Source organism: Arachis hypogaea, chromosome 19, assembly GCF_003086295.3.
Source record: "Arachis hypogaea cultivar Tifrunner chromosome 19, arahy.Tifrunner.gnm2.J5K5, whole genome shotgun sequence".
NCBI classification, from domain to species: Eukaryota; Viridiplantae; Streptophyta; class Magnoliopsida; order Fabales; family Fabaceae; genus Arachis; species Arachis hypogaea.
This window is the reverse complement of record NC_092054.1, coordinates 10,060,355-10,079,215: the sequence shown is the minus strand read 5'-3', so window position 1 is coordinate 10,079,215 and position 18,861 is coordinate 10,060,355. Positions and strand designations below refer to the sequence as shown.

At 31.2% G+C, this 18,861-nt stretch overlaps 2 protein-coding genes and 1 long non-coding RNA gene across 8 annotated transcripts; 1 reads left to right on the top strand and 2 right to left on the bottom strand.

Moving 5' to 3' along the window:
- Window positions 1-873: 873 nt before the first annotated feature.
- On the bottom strand, window positions 874-4,548 carry LOC112775624 (phospholipase A1 PLIP2, chloroplastic). The gene is made up of 5 exons (XM_025819378.3): window positions 3,562-4,548; window positions 2,625-3,113; window positions 2,398-2,457; window positions 1,865-2,281; window positions 874-1,754 (listed from the first exon to the last, which is right to left on the bottom strand). The coding sequence occupies exons 1-5, from the start codon at window positions 4,183-4,185 to the stop codon at window positions 1,170-1,172; spliced, it is 2,175 nt and encodes a 724-aa protein (XP_025675163.1). The 5' UTR covers window positions 4,186-4,548; the 3' UTR covers window positions 874-1,169.
- Window positions 4,549-5,475: 927 nt separating this feature from the next.
- On the top strand, window positions 5,476-9,886 carry LOC112775625 (transcription initiation factor TFIID subunit 13). Of its 3 annotated transcripts, none has more exons than XM_025819379.2 (7): window positions 5,480-5,754; window positions 6,241-6,398; window positions 7,155-8,360; window positions 8,499-8,536; window positions 8,638-8,697; window positions 8,825-8,899; window positions 9,582-9,886. In XM_025819379.2, the coding sequence occupies exons 3-7, from the start codon at window positions 8,258-8,260 to the stop codon at window positions 9,711-9,713; spliced, it is 408 nt and encodes a 135-aa protein (XP_025675164.1). In that variant the 5' UTR covers window positions 5,480-5,754; window positions 6,241-6,398; window positions 7,155-8,257; the 3' UTR covers window positions 9,714-9,886. The 3 variants fall into 3 exon arrangements, with proteins under 3 accessions (XP_025675166.1, XP_025675164.1, XP_025675165.1); XM_025819380.3 differs by having other exon boundaries at window positions 5,480-5,768; XM_025819381.3 differs by lacking the exon at window positions 6,241-6,398 and having other exon boundaries at window positions 5,476-5,754.
- Window positions 9,887-15,183: 5,297 nt separating this feature from the next.
- Window positions 15,184-18,114, bottom strand: LOC114925996 (uncharacterized). Of its 4 annotated transcripts, XR_011878064.1 has the most exons (5): window positions 17,969-18,114; window positions 17,807-17,872; window positions 16,796-16,935; window positions 15,730-15,854; window positions 15,184-15,497 (listed from the first exon to the last, which is right to left on the bottom strand). It is a non-coding gene; the product is annotated as an uncharacterized lncRNA (long non-coding RNA). The 4 variants fall into 4 exon arrangements; XR_003816050.2 differs by lacking the exon at window positions 17,969-18,114 and having other exon boundaries at window positions 17,807-17,945; XR_011878062.1 differs by lacking the exon at window positions 17,969-18,114 and having other exon boundaries at window positions 15,184-15,500; window positions 15,730-15,850; window positions 17,807-17,945.
- Between the last annotated feature and the right edge of the window lie 747 nt (window positions 18,115-18,861).

Sequence of the window (18,861 nt, the reverse complement as noted above, 5' to 3'; positions counted from 1 at the left end):
CTCATTATTATTGCTGAAAAAGTTTGGTTATTAATTTAAGAGAAGGCAGAAGCCATTAATTACGCAAACCATCTTTTTCTCTTTACGACAATTGGAGAAAAGAGAGAGAAGAAAATCAGTCTAACCTAATGCTTCGTCTGACCAAGTTGTTGAATGCTAAACCATTCTCTTCTAAATTGTGTTAAAAACACTTAAATTCTATATCTATCTATATCTATATTCTATATATACACTAAAAATAAGTTCTAAATCAATTAATATATATTTATATATAAATATATGTATTATTTAATTTATTTTATATTTTTAATATATATTCTATAAAAATAACTAATTTTTTATATAAACATAATATATTTAAAAATAAAAATTCGCATATAGTTGTATATTTTTATGTAAATTGATATTTGAGAGTCATTAAAAAATAATTTAATCAAATATATCAAATCATTTAACATATTTCAATAACAACTTTACACAAAACTAACTGCATGTGAATTTTCATCATATTTAAAACACTTATCACTTTTTTATAAAATACCTTTTCTTTTCTTTTCTTTTAATTTTTAAATTCATTAATTTAAAAAATTAATACATCTAGATAGAAAAATATCGAAACATCTTAATTATTTTTAATGAGCCCAAAAAAAATTATCTTAAAAAAGAAAAGGTACTAGGCTACTAGCTAATTCCTTTTTTAAAGAAGTAATTCTTAACCAAAAGTTTCCCCAAAAGACTGAAATAAAATACAAGTCCCATTTGAGTTAAAGACTAATCCACTATCAAAGTGAAATTCTCCCTTTCGTTCTTTATCTCATTTGTAAGACTCCAATTGAAAAATTGCCTAAAAGAAAAATAAAAGAAGCAAAATCATTTAAACCAATCATACATTGGTAAATAATAAACCAATTGGATCTGTGAGTTTTATATTTGAACAATATCCCTTTACAAGCACCTTTTTTACATGAGACACAATCAAGACTCTTCTTTCTTTCTTTCTGTTTTTTTTTTTCCTTTTTTTTGGACTTTTGACGTAACGATGAAGACATTTCCTTTATGAAACATCAATGAATAAAGAATCACCTAACTGCCCTACCCATGTGCCCTCTAGCTATACAACTGTGAATTGTCCCCAAAAACAAATAATGAATAATGAATATTCTATTAATTTATCTGAACCTAATCACGTTGAATGCCCCTAATAGTAGCAACCTTGCAGGGAACAAAAGTACCACAAACAAGTGCATGTGTTGTGATGCAACTAGCCTACTGAACCTTTTCAATGACTCTCTTCCAGTTTGGAAAATGCCTGAGAAAGGGGACTGGTTCTCTCCCAAGTTCACCGATACCATGGACCTCCCAACAACAATGCTGCCACTGTCAATTCCCCGGTCCGGTAACACGAGAGACCACCACACCTTGCGACGTTGCTCTCTCCTTGACCTTCGGATCTGGCTGAGTTCTTGGCGGATAACAGATCTCACTGACCTTAAATACGAGTTCATGTCATGATCTCGCTGTATGGATCCCCCAGATCCATACGCGGATCGATCACTCAGTATCTCTAGTGGATGAGGTGAGTTCAGGAATACAAGCTTTGCGGCGCGAAGATGCTTGTCTGTGTTGTTAGATTCGGACAAAGGACAACTCAAGAGATATAGACCACTGCCTGAAGGCAAGAGATGATGGCTTGGTGAAAATTTCTCATCTGGCTGTAGAATCAGAAGTTCGCCCATTGGTGCATATAGCAGCTTCTGCAGTTAACAAAAAGATCAAATTCATTAACAAATAACTCAGAGGCCTATAATAAGAATGCAATTTCTTTGTTTACTTAGAACTAAAGATTCGGATAAGTGGAACTTACTTGGTTATTGAGACAAGGATGATGACGGAAATTTCCATTAACAGCTTTTAATAGTTCCGCAACATGGTTGGGGTATTTGCACGAAAATGCTCGAGGAACTATGTCTCTGTGCATCATGATAGCCTGAACATGACTCCGAGGCAATCCTAGCTTCTTTAGCAGATTATCACCTCCGCACAAGATGCATGGAGAGCCGAATGTTATCACAGGAAGCAGAGAGGACAATGGAACTTCCTTCCTTATCAAGAGCATGAGATTTATAAGTAATGCTAAGCTTCCCCCAAGAGAATGACCGGTGAAGCGGAAATTTGCACGGGAACCGTGAGCCTTCAAGTGAGCATGAACTTCTGGTAGCATCTGTTGATACATCCCTTTAGCAGCCTCATATATGCCTCTATGCACTAGGAAATCCAACCCCTGAAGAAGAACGATGTATATCATTTACTTGATTTCGGTGCAGATGAACATTGGGGACAATCAACAAGAAGAATGACACAACGAAATTACTTCATTCTACAACTTTAAGCAATTACCTCAAATTGAATTGGCTCGAAAAGTAGGTTTGCTTGCCATGATGCCAATGTCTCAGAACCCTATAAATTCAAAATTGGCAATGTATTACACAAAAATATCAACTAAATAAAAGCTGATTTTGGGATCAATATTTTTTAGTGTACACAAACTAAACAAAAAACTCAATCCAAGAGGTATAGTTCCTACTCCGAAAAACAAAACCATTTCCGAGATTAGTTTTCCCTACCTGAATAACAAAATATCTTGTGTGGCTTTGGTCATTATCACAGATGAACCATTCACAAGGTGATGAATGCGTTGAGTTTAGATCATCTGCAACAGCCTGCTTTACCTCCTCTTTCGCCGCAACCACAGCTGTCACTGAATCAGTTGTTGCCATCAAAGATGCCATCTCTGCATCCGTCATGCCAATGTCAACACTTTTCTTCATTCCTTCAAGCGAATCTTGACTGGCCGCATGATTTGAAGATTTGAATGGAAGTATGCTCCGTGTCTGAGCATGCAGATAGGAGGCAGCAGAGGCAGCAATGTTAAAAGCAGCAGACGCACTTATCCTGTATCCGCCATTCTTCTGCTCCTTTCTTTGCTCATCTTCCTTTTTATTTCCTTCCTCTTCCTGAGGATTTTTCTCAGCAGCTGCTGTCGCCGTCAATTCCCTCTTCTCTATGGAGGAAGTTACAAAACGCAGACCATAATGTTTCAAGAGTTTCCCTGGCTAAAATTATCAAAAGCCAAACTACAACTCAGTTCGACATGTAAAAATCTGGACTCCTAGATCTTTCAATCCATTTAATGATCAATCAATCATCATAAAGATGCATATTTTTAATTACACAACAGAGTTTAAACTTAATCATATAACAACCGTGAAAAGAGAATCCTTTCTATATATGCCAAACTACATGCAACAATAAATCTCTATCTCTCTATTGGCAGTGCAATGCAATGCAACCAAAACGTTGAGATCAATCCACCAAGGAGTTTATCAAACAAAATTATACTTTCTAAATCTTCATGAAATGTATCCATAGATATCAAACAATAAAGGAACAAAACAAGGTAGATCTGAGGCTCAAATCAAATCTCACAAAACCCCCCACACATGTAAGATTCTAAAACTTGCAAAATCACCATAATTCTCAAATTCTGATTCATATATGTACCTTGATATTGGGAATATTGTAAGCCAAATTTCCCAAATGTGACATCTGTGCGTATACCCTTGCCTCCGTTAACGACACTTTCCTTAGCATTCTCGAAAACGAGTGTCTATCGAATTCAACATTCGCTAATTCTTCTTCATCATCATTATCAACCCTGCAAACATCACAAACGTCGTCATCTTCTTCATCGTCATCATCATCATCATCATCATCTTCGTCTTTTTCATCTTCTTCCTTGTTCCCCACGCACTCTTCTTCGTTTCTTCTCTTCCACGTGGACCTCACGTCCAGGATCTTGAGAACCCAATTATTACCGTTTTGCCCTTCCCCTTCTTCTCCTTCGTTTTCTTCATCTGGAATGGCCTTTTCTTCTTTTCTCGAATCTCTCTCGTCCAAAACGGCGTCGTCGAGTGCCAAACTCTTGTACCGGCTATTACCGGTTGTCGTTGCTGCTGCTCCACCCGGCCACCGGAAGGAGAATCTGGAGAACACGGAGGATTTCTGCGGCGGCGGTTTGAGCTGAGAAGAGATTGAGTTAGCGGCGGCGCGTGAGTCTAACGAGCCTGTAATCGAGATCGACGGAACTATCCCTGAGATCCCGGTGTTTAAGCAGATAGATTCCATTCCTTTTTCTCTTCTTCTCTTCTCTCTTTTTTCTGTATGTTAGTTTTGAGAAGAAGTGAAGCAATGATGGTGGAGAAGAGAAGAGCGGTGATTTTTTTTTTTTTTTTTACAGGGCTCTTTAGGAGTTTGGTGTAAAATTTGTTCCTAAAGAGTTGGGGGTTTTTGTGTTGGAGTTTGGATTCAAAATGCAGAAAGAAAGAATGAAAGAGAGAGAAAGAGGAGGGAGGATTTAAAGCGACAGACAAGGTATAAATAAACAATAAATAAATGAGTAAAGCATGGATTGGCAATGGAATCAAAGCCGCTCACCAAACTTCTTTATGCAGCTCACAGCCAAAATATTTTCTTTATCTTTTCTTTTTTGACTTTGCTAAGACGAATGTTAATATATTTTAAAAAAATTTAAAAAGATAGAATTTGTTTTAATTTTAAAATTTAAGTTTTAAATCATACATTTTAAATTTTAAATTATAATTTATATTTTATAATTTTAATTTTATTAAAAACTTGTAAATTTAAAAATCAATATGATTTATTATTTTTAATCATAATTAATTAAAAATATGTGTTATAAATTTGACCCAAATATCTAGGTTGTCTCTTTTTTTCTTAAAGTCTCAAACTCGTTCTACAATATCTAACTTACTTCAAATAACTTTCTTATTTTAGACAGACAAGATAAGATAACATAATTACCTTATTTTTTACTAACGTCTCAAATCGGTCTTATAATTTCTAACTAACATTCAAATATCTTTTTTATTTTAGACAGACGAGATAAGATATGATGTCATAACTATCACCGACTACGTAAGGAGAGCCAAATATCTCTCAGATACATTATTTATTTCATATATTTTATATTTTCTTAGATCCATTTTAATCTAAGCCTAAGTACCTATCCCGTTGCTCCAGTGAGATAATTTGACAACCGACCTTGATTCACAAGTCTAGTATAAATTAAAATTATGGATCTTTAAATTTTTTCTAAAATAATTTTAAAAATATCTAATTATATATCATCGAATTATTATTTAAATACATATATTTAATTAAATAATGTATAAAATTTATGGTTCTAAAAATCGAATCGGACCGGCCAATTCAACCGAAAAAACTGGAAATCGGTTACTTAGTCGGTCCGGATAAGGTCAAAAACCACCTAACAAAAAACCGATAAAAAAACCGATCAAATCGACGGTTAACCGATGAACTAAAAGAACCGTTCGATTTTTTAGCGGTTTTTGGTTTGAAAATTAAACTATTAAACGCGTCGTTTTAAAAAAAAAAAAGCAACGAAGCCCTAATCCTAAGGTTATTTGTTATGATGAGGTTATTTTGAACCCCCTTCTCTTCGAAGCCAATCCCCACCTCCAAGGCTGGAACGCCACTGTCACCTCCGACAAACGCCTGATCGAAGCTTCACCGTCGCAGACGAGGGATCTTCTGGTCGTCGTCGGCCGTCTAGTCATCGTCGGGCATCTGGTCGTCGGCTTGTCATCCTTGTCATCGGCATCGTCTGGTCGTCGTCGGGCATCTGGTCGTCGTCGTCTGGCTGTGCTCTTCCGCGTTGAGTATTCTAAGTCTCTAACATAACATCTTTGTTTTTCAATGAATTTTGTTTATTTGGTTTGGGTTGCTGACTTGTTGACTTGCTGAATTTTGTTTCTCTGTATGAACTGGGTTGTTGACTTGCTGATGTTATTGAGTTCATGGATTTTTTGGTTTTTATTTTCAATTGATTTTTTTATTCAGTAAGGAATTTAGGGCAGATTTTAGTTTAGAGTTTCAGATGGCAGATGCAGAGTTTTTCAGTTTTTCTTTTGAGTTCTTGTTCTGCTTTTCAATTTTTTTTTTTGTTAATTATATGGATTAAAGGTTTTGCAATTTTGAATAAATTTGATGTAAATTCAATTTTGAAATTTTGAACTTTGCTATATAAGTTCAATTCTGTTGTATTGAATTCTGCTATATTGAGTTTGGTGAATTAACTGATGAATTGATGAATTTAATTATGTTGAATGCTGTATGAATTGATGTATTTGTCTGCACCAGCCCTTTTAGTTCTTCTTCCAAGAGCATGGGTTAGCCGGATAATCGTTCTTATTTCAAAGGAGGAGTTCTTTTAACTTTCACAAGAGCGTATTCTAGGGACCTTGCTTTCACCTCTGTGAAATGCTTGAGCAGTCGAGTTTCTTCCCTTTGTTCTCCAGGTTCTCTCTTTCTCTGCTAAGTTTCTTGATGAGGCTGCGGGCATCTTCAAAGCTATAAATTATGGAATTAGCCCTCTCTTTCCCTTTGTTAATTGTTGATTTAATTGTCTAATTGTTTGGATTATGACTTCTGAATTTGTTTTCTGAACTTTTGATGTCGAATGTAATTGATAATTTTCTGTTTTGAATTTTTGGTGCTGCATGTATTGTTTGCTTCTTGATGTGATTAGAAATTCTGTAAATCTATTCAACAATCAATATTTAGTCATTGGCTGTAACTGAATTTAATTTGTGTAAATTTGTGTTTGTAACTTGTAGTTATTACTAATTAGAAATTTTTATTTTTGAAGATAGAACAACTAGATAGTGATCAAGCATTACATACATTAATTTTTAATAATTTTATTTAATATTTAATTAAACTGGTTGAACTCCGGTCGGACCATTAAACCAGTGAATCAGTTGCCTTACCGGTTCATTGACCGGTCCGGTTCTCGCAATCTTAAAATCCTTTATGCCTATTAAAATTAAACTTGTGTAGTCACCAAAAAAAACTTTTATATTAATTTTTAATAAATAAAAAAAGTGGAGGCATAGTATGAGTTAAATTCAATTACAGTAAGGGAATCGTTGCATGTGTCCCACTATTTCATCATCAGGCATTGATGATTTCTATGGAATGATCTAATTACAATTTTATTGGGCTTGAATGTGACATTCTTAAATAATCATTGAGAGGTTATTTACTTATTTCAGGAATGCAAAACGTCGTCGTCCAGGCTGCTGACATTGAGACAGAAAAGAAAACGGTGACTTTTCTGCGTTTGGATTGTGGTTAGCCACTTAGCCATAAAGTCATAATTCATAAACCCTTTGAACGGGGTTTTCCGATTTTGGGCTTGGTCCTCACGTGAGGGGGAGGCTACTGTGTCGGGTAGTGAGAACTCTGAACTCTCTGAGCCTTGCAGTTTTCGTAGGAAAGTGCGTGTTTGGAATTGGACCCACATTTTCTAAATACAGGTTCCCCAACATCATCGAAGAAGTGCCACATCATGGTGTGGTGTCGATAAAGGTGGTGAACAACATGCAAAATTGCAAATATCCGGTGACGTGTCAATAAAAGCGTGAAAGAACAGTATTTTGCTATTTTATCGGGCTACGCGTAACTGTTATCGGTATCTGCTACTCGCCAAAAACACACGCCCCACACAAGCACGCAACAGTGCAACTCTCCTCTTTCTTCTTTTTCTTTTTTTTTTTTCATTAACCTGTTTTCCTTTTGTGTACGTAAAAGTATAGTATAGCATCGGGATTTAGGAATATAGTTTGGGGATAAAAGCAATAATAGATGCAGCATACAGGTAAGAGGTTCAATAAATAGTTACGAAAGTGGTTATAAAGTTAGGTATTTGTGGTTAAGGCTTAAGGAAAGGTTCGTTACAATTTAATGAATTTTATGCCAACCGTCGCCCAATTCAGCCTAACCAACAAATGGTTGTGAAGTGTTTGAACTAGAATCAGTAAAATCTTCATAAAATAAATTAAAGGCTATACAGGTGAAAACCATCATTAATTTGAGCCATCCGTTTCACCTGGGCTGAAGTTGGATTTATAAAAAACTGGACTTCTAGGTGCTAGCCCAGTAATCCCAAGAATATCAGAAGCCCAAACATAAAATCTAGGCCCAAAATGTCACACAAAAAAAACGGCTTGTGAAATGGAAAGAAAAAACTCAATTCTCAAGAGTCCAGGATCTTCACCGGAGGTACTCCAACACTATCCACACCAAACGAGACGAGAATCTGAAGAAGAGATCGGAACTCATCGTCGTTAATTCCTTCTTCTTCTTGTGCGGAAGAATGAACAGTTCCGTTGGTGGAAGCTCGTCGAAACCAAGAGCTGCTTCTTCTCAACCTTCCGAAACTTCTTCAAAGCGCAAAAGAGGAGTTTTCCAAAAAGAACGTCAGTAATCACCCCTATCCAACCTTCCTTTTTTCGTTGCAATTTTCTGTTTTCTTTGAAGAGAAAGGAAAAAAAGAGTTCTTTGCAAGTTATGCATGTCACTGTCACTAATAATTTTCTTTATGCTTGCTAATACAGTGCAGCATATGATGTACGGCTTTGGAGATGATCCCAATGTAAGTGACCTAAACCATTTTCTTTAATTTCTTAATTACTTTTTGGGATGTGAATTTAATGGCTATTAAACTTTGAACTATTTTATGTTTTGCACAATTAGCCTCTTCCTGAAAGTGTAGCGCTTATGGAGGATATTATTGTGGAATATGTCACGGAATTGGTAACCAAATTTATTTATTTATTTTTTAAACCTAATTTTTCATTGTTCTTGTTCAACTGAATTACGGTGTTCTGGATTAATTTGAATTTTTTGTTGCTATTGTGCTTTGAAATTTTTTGTTACGAAGGTACATAAAGCTCAAGATATTGGATCACAGAGAGGGAAACTATCAGTTGAGGATTTCCTTTATTTGATTCGCAAGGTACTTCTTTGTTCATAAAAGAATTTCAAATAATAATCATGAAGAATTGAAGATTATGTTCTATTCTCGAACTCTCTGGAGTTCTTTTAGTTTCTGTGTTGAATGAAATATCTCAAAGGAAACCACTCATTGAAATCTTGTCCCATTTGCTCTTCAATTGCTTTGAGGCATGATATATGAAGCTGTACTGTCATGGATTAAGAGGCTACATGGCTAATTCTTCATAATTTGTTCAAACTTTCAAGTATCCATAAACATTAATCCAATTCAGTTTTTTATGCTAGATTTTTAAAGTTTTTGTCAACCAATCCACAAGTTGAAACTAAACTAAAAGTCAAGTGTGTGAAACATGCAAGATGGTGCATCTAATGTAGCCGTGTTTCTTAATTTATTTTTAACCCTAAATATATCTATCAAAACAGGTTAAGGCTCATACAATCTTCACTCTTTACCATTAAAGGATCATTGTGACATTGTGTAATACAACACAGTAACTATTAAGAAATATAAAAAATTATTGGTATATCTGAAATTGTGTGACTCCACACTACAAAATATTTGTATTGTGACCATTCTGATACACGATAGCTTGATTTAGGCCAGTGCACCTTACATTATAATACATGATTGAACATTTTTGTTCAGGATTAATCCCAACTTTTTTACTGCTGCTGTGCTGCAGGATTTGCCAAAACTTAATCGATGTACAGAATTGTTGTCTATGAATGAAGAGCTGAAACAGGCAAGAAAGGTTTTCGAATCAGATGAAGAGAAATTGAGGAAGGTTTTTGAAGTGGACGAACCAGTTGAATGATGAATGAGAAAAAGATCATTGAATTGCACCGAATACACCATTCCTGTTCTGACATCTCTAGATCAAGTTTTTTTGAAATTTGAGTATGTCTTACATTTGAAAATAGCCAACCTAGATATTTAAATAGTTGAATTGTAACTTCCTAATATATTTGTTCTCCTATTTATTGTGTCCATGATCTTGTGATTAGAAAAAAATAATTTTTAACACCCTAGAGTAACTATCTTAAACCAAAAAGAAATTATTTGGTCTTAGCAGGATATTTTTTGTTATGATGTATTCTTAATGTAGTTGAACAGAGAATTAGCTAGGAAATTAAAAGGTTATCCAACATTTATCAAAATCAATTTTGGTATAGAATTGTCAAACATAAATTATATTGATACAAATTAGAACTGGAAGTAAGTCAAACTAGTTCATAAGCCAGTTCGAGTTCGAACTCGACAAGTTGAACTCGTGAACTGGTGAGTCGAGCTTGAGCTTGGAATTGAGCTCACAAATTAAATGAGCCGAATTTGAATTTGGATAAACTTAACTCATTAATTCGTGAGTTGGCTCGATTATATATATATATATATATATATATATATATTGATTTTAATTATGTAAAATTTTTTAGTCATTTTTTATATATAATTTTGATATAGGACATAAATAAAAAATTTATAATTGATAGATAGACAATATATAAAATTGATCTTTTTTAATATTTTTTAATATATATATAAGTTATAATTTATTGATATAAAATTATAGATTATGTTCTTATTATTTGAACTAGTTCGGGAGTTCGAGTGAGTTCATGAACTTTTGTTGAGCTGAGTTTGAGCTTATGAAATAGATTCGAATGTTAATAAATCGAGCCGTGAGTCAAACTTAATTTTCGTAAGCCGAACTTGAGCTTGATCTAGACTTCCAGTCCTAACACAAACTTACTTCTATGTAAAATGAATTCTATAAAATTATTTTCATTCAAACTCCACTTTAATAAACGTTAATCCAAACTCACATAAATAACAAGTATTTCCGAGAGAGAATGGAGTGTCCCGTTGAAATTGGGGCATGCATCCCCCATAGGAAAAGGTGGTGGCAACAAAAACCTTTTTCTACACTCCTCCATCGTGCCATTATGATCATCATCCTCCTCTCCAAACCCCATCCCATAGGAAAATGGTGTATGTTTAAAATAATACTAGTGTAAAGCCCGGGCTAACGCGCGGACCAAATATTACTCCATTCTAAATTTTTATTGATATTTATTCATTAACATTAAAGTTATTATTTTTAATTTAAAAAAATTGTAATAAAGATTTATTATATAATGCATAAACTTTTTTTTTTCTGTTTACAGAGACTAAAATAATTTTGTTATTTTTGTAGCTCATATTAATAGATTTCACTTAAATATAAAAGCTATTATGTTTATATTTTTAAATGAATATTATTACACTATTATTGTTATAAAAAATTAAAACTTTAATAAAAATAGTTTATATTCGAATCATACAAACAACAAATAGTAAATAAATGACATCTATTTATATTATTAGACTCCTAACATATAGTATGTATTACGCGTGAATTATGTGCTTAATTTATTTTATTGTATCTATGTATAATTTAATTATAAGAAGATTAATATATATTTATTAAAAGAATTAATTTACTTAATATACAGAGAAATTAAATAATTAATCTCTTTTATTATATTGATGTTTAATTCGATTAATAATTTTTTTAAAAATGGTAAATTTAAAACACATTTTTAACCAAATTTAAAAAATAGATAAATGAAGTATTATGAAAAGGTAAAATTAACTATTCAAAAAAATTTTAGTATGTTTCTTGCCATTGGTGTATACTGCTTCGTAAATCTATTTTTTTTGGTTTTCTTAATCTATGTGCAAAGAAACTTATACATGAATAGTAAAATATGTTATACGTTGTACAGATTGAATGGTTAATATTCTTTTATTATATTAATATTATTAATGTTTAATCAATTACAAAAAATAAGTATATGAAATTTAGAATGATTACTATTAATTTGTATGTTTAACTTTTTTTTTCAAATGGTAATTTTTAGAACATATTTTAACTAATTAAAAAAAATAAATAAATATATTTGTTGTTATATAAAGATAAAATTAACTATTGAAATTGTTGCTCTTTATACATTATTAGACTATACTTATTCAATATTTAGACTATTTATTTCAATTTGTATAATTATCCCAAGTTAATCTTTATATATATATATAAAATATATCTAACCAATATGTATAACTTGAATAACTGAGGTTAGCATTTAGAAATTTAAATATATGTTTATAAAAAATAAATATTATTATGTACTCTAATATATTGTGTATCATTTTAAAAGAGGTTAATATTTTAATTAAAAATAATAATTATATTAACTAAAATACAAAATACGTAAAAAAATTATTAGTACACTAAATACTTTTGATACATGATAAAAATATAGTTATTATTAATTAATAAATATTTAAAGCATTTTTAATTAACAAAACAAAAAAATCAGTGTATAATTTTTAAAATACTGATGCCAAAATAATATTTATTATAAAAAATATATACATTGCCAAAATAACAAAAATTAATCAATTAATATGTTTCTTTTAAATATTCATTACTAATAAATTCATAAATATATCTTATCTTTTATTGTAATATATCATTTATCACCGAAAATTTTAAGCTGAAATATGACTGGAATAAAAACTAAACTCCCCAGTTTATTATTTTATAAATTTATTACTCGCTCCATCATATAGTCTTTTCCATTTGCTTGACTGATGCTAAAATTTGGTCAGAGATGATGAACAATAATTTTTTCTGTCTTCTTATATGTGAAATTAAATGAATTTATTTGATCTAAAAACTTTTAAATTTTTAATATACATCATTTTTTAATAAAACCTACAAATATTAAGATACCAAGAGGTTGGTTTCTTATTCAATTGACTTAGTATAAATGAATTAGACCTAATACTTATATGAATTAACTTTTTGCCAATGTGCATCTCTCGTTGATTATTTGTCACCGGCTCATGTCTAGTTATTACTAAAACTACTATTTACTTAGTTTTCTGGAATCAATAATTGTGTTGCTTTTTTCCTTCTGAATTTTTATACCACTGATAGCACCTCCGGAATCTTCAAAAAGAATTTTTTTTCATTCTTTGCTAGTTCATCAAATTATTCTTGATAGGAATCATTTAAGGACATTATGTGATAGGTAATACGAACCAAATAAAAACTTATCACTCGTATACATGACAAAACCTAAGATTTCAGCAACTCTTAATTTTAACTAATAATAAAAACTTAAGCTAAACTAAAGATAAAATCCTTAACAGAGGCAAATACTCATATCTAAGGACACAGTTCCCTCATATTTTAACACAAATATATGCTATCAAATTATTTTCATGCTTTTTTTTATAAGTTCAACTTACCAACGCTAAAAGACAGCTAGCAAAATCAGTTCCACAAAGTACATCGAATGACAAATTGATACAAAAAGATAACATAAACTAAAAGAAAAAATGAAAGACTGTTACATCAGTTTTTCTAAACAAACTACATATACAATAACCACTCGACCATTACATTAAGATCCTACACAGCCTCAAAATCATCTTCTATTCACCACTCACCCACCCCTTGCGAGCAAACATACTTCATGTACATTTCTTTTTAAATTTAAATCTCTCCCAAGTTCTTTTGTTATGATGAACATTCTTAAAGATCTCTTCTATTTTTATCTCCTTATTCATAAAAATACTTTTATTTTCTGTCTTTTAATATTTGGTGTATATCATGGAGGATGAATAATAAGTTTAAAATAAAAAGAAAAAACTAACTTCTCAATTTTGAAACGAAAATAGATAACCTCCAAAATCTAAGTATTTTTTTTTTACCAAATCAGTACAAAATTGCATTAAAACAATTGCAAATAGATAAAATTTCAAAATACTCAATTCTTGGTCCCTAGCATAGAAATGTAGCTAGTGAAAATAGCTAGCAAACAAATGAATAAAACATTAAGGTCAACTTTAATTCACATTATTTCAAGCGTATGCCAGAATTATGCAATAGTGAATAGGTACTAATAGGAGTATTTTTATTGGAGAAAGGTGTCAATAAATAAACAAAGCAACTTTTATGAAAGAAAAATTTACAAAATAAAAAATAACTCAACATATATAAATAATAACAAACCTCACCATAGAAGTAAAGAAAGAAAGAAAAGTAAAAAGCATATGTGAGCATTCAAACCATTACTATCATGCATTCAAAGAAAGAAAAAGCATATGTGAGCTAGAATTTCCTCACAAAGACACATTACTATCACACAAATGAAGAGAGCACCTTTTGTTTAGAAAAGAAGAGAAAACTTTTGACATGTATAAAAGTATATTTTTCAAGTTTATTGAATGATAGAAAAATGTCAGCAATTGACATTTTAATCGAAAGAAATGCGTTAGACTTAAAAGAATGTCAAAATCCAGGAAAAGCTTAAGTGAGAATTGCATACACTTTAATAGATACTGAAAAAAAAAAAATATTAATACTCTACAGTAGATGCAAAAGCTTTGAAGAGTAATAAGCTAAGTTTCAAGAAACCAATTTGCAAATAAAGTATAATTTTTTTGTCAATAAAATTAACTTGAACAAAGTCATAACATATTAATATATGAAGACAAAATAATTATTTTACAAAAGATCATACTACCTATCTGATTTTCTCAATAAAATTCATACTTGTACTTCTTTCTCAGAATTTTTAATTAAAAAATAACAAAAAATCAATTAAAAAATAAACTTATCAACAGAGGTAGTAGTCATTACCACGAAATTGAAGTTTGAATGGAGAAAAGCATTGCAGCCGCAATGGTTTGTTTATTGCTTTCATGAGCATTGAGTTTTTCACTTCTTCCTATAGCTTTATGGTGTATATCACAGTAAAGAGTAGCTTCTGGATTCTGCTTAATTGGTTGTTTTTGGATTTTATTCTGTATTTATAATTACCATAACAAATAAATTAAATTTATGCATATCTTCTAGGAAAAGTAAAAAGATAAATGTTTGACAAATACATTTATCAAAAATAGCTCATGGATGATTTGTTTAATATGGGTAAAAAACTTGTAAACTCTATTTTATAATGTATTTGCGCAAAAAAAAAAAAAAAAACTTTTTTCAAACATTGGATATTCAAATACCTCTATTAACAAAATAGGATTAATTATGTGAAGAAAAAGTGAGAATAATTTTGAACTAAACAAAGGAACCCTTCAAAGTCCATTTAAATTATAATTACTTACCTTAAGAAAAAGAGCATTACACGCATATTCTTGCACTGCACTCTCAATGCGTTTTGCATTAGACATCAAGAGATCATCTCCAACTAATTGCACAACATTGTAATAAGTAGAAACAATTCAAATAAGATTCCTTATGAATAACTTCTCATTGGTAACATGCTAATATATTTCTAAAACAGCCCTAAAAATATGAATAAAGTTCCTTATAACTTTACCCATGTTTTATGAATTTCTAATAATGAAACCCTAATAGTGTCCCGCTCACAGATACAACAATTGTTAACAAATGAATATTGTAAGATTATTCTAAAAATCAAACCATAAAAGTAAGCACGATGTGAGATTATTATGTTATAAGTTTATAGGTCTCCCATGATAATTACTTGTGAATGATAGGCAGCATCACTACCTTTGAATCACAAACTTTCACCTGCTAAAAAGGCAAAATGATACAATCAATTTATTGGCACAACTAAGAAAAATACTTAATTTATATTCATTTTACAGTCACAAACTCACAGCAATATTTCCATTCTAAAACACATGTATATCTATGAGTTAAACTCCCTTTCTAATACATTTTCCTTGTCTTAAGTAAAACTATTTGATTGTTCTTATTATATATTGAAGAGTGCATGTATGAATCTGCAAAATCGTCTCACCTGCGGAACAGCTTTCACGGATATAAAACTGATTATTTATGACCTGTATAAACAGCATCAGCATCATCAAGCTCAAGTAATTTGTTTATAAGTTCCTTGTTTAGGTCCATAGCTTCCTCATCTACCTTGAAATCAACAATAATAGCCATCAGTAAGTTTTTTCTAATTACTTTTCATGTTAAAAAGTTGTACACTAAGAATATTTGACAGACTAACTATATGAGATATTAAACCTGCAAGTTGCAACCTAGGTTGTTTGAATGATGAAATTTATATATGCTATATCAAATTAATTAAGCATATGCTATAACCAATTGGTACAAACCTCAATTGTAGCATTTGAAAGAAATTCAGAGCTTTATTAGGTTCAAAATTTATGCCTTCTCCCGGCAACTTTTACAGTATAGTAGCATAGTTATCGAAAGAATCTACAATTTTATAATACCTTGAAAAAAAAAGAAAAAAATAAATGCCGGTGAAGATGCAACAAAAAAAACAATAGAAGCTGGAATTTACTTTATGCAGACAAATTAATCAAAACAAACTAATGTATACTAAACATAATAGAAATTAACTCGTCACAAAAGTACCATTTGATTGCAATAATCCAAATATTTTTACCAAAAATTTAAAATAGTAATATTTAGATTAATAAAAAATCACAAAAGGCCTTTTTTCCAAAGCAAAATTATATAAACTTTCAAAAAATATATAAACAGAGTTGGAAGGCCATGAATATTTAAGTCTAGAGCAGCACAAACAGCAGCACAATAACAAAACTCAACAAATTTATTCAGAAAAAAATTCAGGTTAATCAAGAACCACTACATATATAATATAGAAATACCATTTTGGTCTCATTTTATTCATGATAGAAACATGAAGAAATTACCTGAATAGCAAAATATTTAAAATTATCTAAACAAAGTAACAAATAAGAATGTCTTAACTGAAATCATAGATAGGATAAAAAATTATTTGATTTTTTTTTCCACCACCAAACACATCAACAAAAAATGAGGTATATATAAGGAATTTGTAATAAGTTGTTGGGATGAAAGATTACCCTTGTGCAGTTTCTGATACACCTGAGGCTTCCCCAACAAAAAGCCACCTTTCATTGTTCTCTGAGAATAATAAAGAGTAGCGTGCGGCTGATCCACGAAATTGTAGGACCTTGTTCTTGTTAATGGTGCCAAAATCAGCCTACATACATAAATAAATATTAGAATATATTAAATGATCATAGAATGAAGAATAATAATTGCATTTGGGTATGGGAATTGTGAAAAAGATTACTCTCCATAGATTCGAAATTGTTTTTGCTTTTGAGTATTCACAAAAGAAACAGTAAAACTGATTAGAACATGTTAATAGCATGATGATTAATTCAACTTAGGCATAATTTGGTTCATAGATTAAGTTTGCAAACAAATAAACAATAATTGATAGCATGCACTAAGCTGAAAGCAACTTATTAGTTATGAGCGTATGATCAAGTCATGACTTTGCAGATCATGCTAAAACTCAATATGCACACTTCAAATAATTAGCATAAACCAAACAAAAAGTGCAATCATAGAAATCAATCATTTGCACAATTTACAAAAGCAAAATCAACAACTCAAAAAAAAAAATGAAAAAAAACTAACAAATTCTACACCTTTTATGTTCACACGGAACTGATTCAATCACAATTTCATTTTCACTATATATATATATATATATATCAATTCAGAGACTTATATGGTACTATAGTAGATGGAACACTCATATCCAAGAGAAAATTAATTTATTAAAGACTGATATCATGAATCCCTTTTCCAATTCCTGAGCCAAACCATGAGGATTAATGTTAGAAGAAAATAAAATAGGCAACTCTGAAACCATGTGAAAGAAAATAACAACACCTATCCGGGATGTAACTCAAATAATCATAAACCCATTTAACCAACAAATTTAGGTGTTCATTATTTCATTCCTCTACATAGTGCTAAAAGTAAATCAAGAGACAGGAAAAACAGCTGTAATCACAATCCAACACTATAATCAAGAGATAGGAATTGAGAATAGTAACCTTTTCCAACATAGAGAACCCAGAGACGGCAGCGGAGATGGCACAGAGAAAAAGCATTCCAACATTCTTGAAGTGGTCAAAACAGTTCAAAAATAAAAATCGAAAGCATAAATGTGATACGTAAATTCCAAAATCCACTGGTGTGAAGATGAAATACTTAACTCTTTAGGGTTTTCTATCCGGCGGTGACCACAGCAAATAACAGGCGGTTGTGGCGGTTGTGGCAGCAGAGGAGCTCCCTCCTCCCCCGCGTTCTCTGCTTCGCGTCTCCCTCTCTACTTTTCTTCTTCCATTTTTTTTCTCTCCCCTCTTTCTAATGAATTTCTTCTTTGGCAGTGGATCCAGCAGCTGCAACATTCTCTGTGATGGCTTCAATTTTTTCCTCCGCCGGAGAGTATTGAAGATGGAGATCTTATCAAAAAAATTCAAGAGCTTTTGCTTTCTATTCAAGATCTTACCAGTGAAGCCAATGGTGCTGCTCTACTGACTAAGAGAGAGTGTGAGTGAATGGTTTGAATCAAAAACTTAAGTTTGGAATTTTTCTTTTGTTTACAATTTCCTGGCAACTCCAAGATTTGAAATTAATTTAAGAATGAGCGCCTTTTTTCCAAAATTGGCACGACGAAGCGTTGGAAAGAAAATTGAAATGCTGCTGCATTTGTAAGATGTTTGCATAAAAAACTTTTTTATTTTTATAATCTCCGTTGTCTTTTTTTGGAGATTAACACTTGTCATAAATTTAGCTGCTCCACTTGTCAAGAATCTAATCATGTACTGCTCTCCTATTATATATAGAGAGATAGTTTTGGCTAAAGGGAGACAAGTATATGTTTAAAACATTGTATCCTATTAACAATAGAAGAGGCACAATGATTTATGTATGTAACACATTATAATTGTTATGTGCAGTTATATAAACAAATCCTTGTTCACTATTTATAGATACTAATTAAATGTGTATTTTAATTATTGAGAGATTTTTTTTTTTATTCAAGAGAATTGAGAATTTTTATTATTGCTAATTAAGAAATTCATAGATTTTATTATATTCTAAG

Bases quoted from the DNA above. Each gene is read 5' to 3' on its own strand.
- LOC112775624 (XM_025819378.3), bottom strand. From the start codon at position 4,185: ATGGAATCTATCTGCTTAAACACCGGGATCTCAGGGATAGTTCCGTCG. The intron at 2,458-2,624 runs GTAGGGAAAACT...TTGAATTTATAG, and splicing joins CAAGATATTTTGTTATTCAG to GGTTCTGAGACATTGGCATC. The intron at 1,755-1,864 runs GTAAGTTCCACT...TGTTAACTGCAG, and splicing joins ATCCTTGTCTCAATAACCAA to AAGCTGCTATATGCACCAAT.
- LOC112775625 (XM_025819381.3), top strand. From the start codon at position 8,258: ATGAACAGTTCCGTTGGTGGAAGCTCGTCGAAACCAAGAGCTGCTTCT. The intron at 8,537-8,637 runs GTAAGTGACCTA...TTGCACAATTAG, and splicing joins GCTTTGGAGATGATCCCAAT to CCTCTTCCTGAAAGTGTAGC. The intron at 8,698-8,824 runs GTAACCAAATTT...TTTGTTACGAAG, and splicing joins TGGAATATGTCACGGAATTG to GTACATAAAGCTCAAGATAT.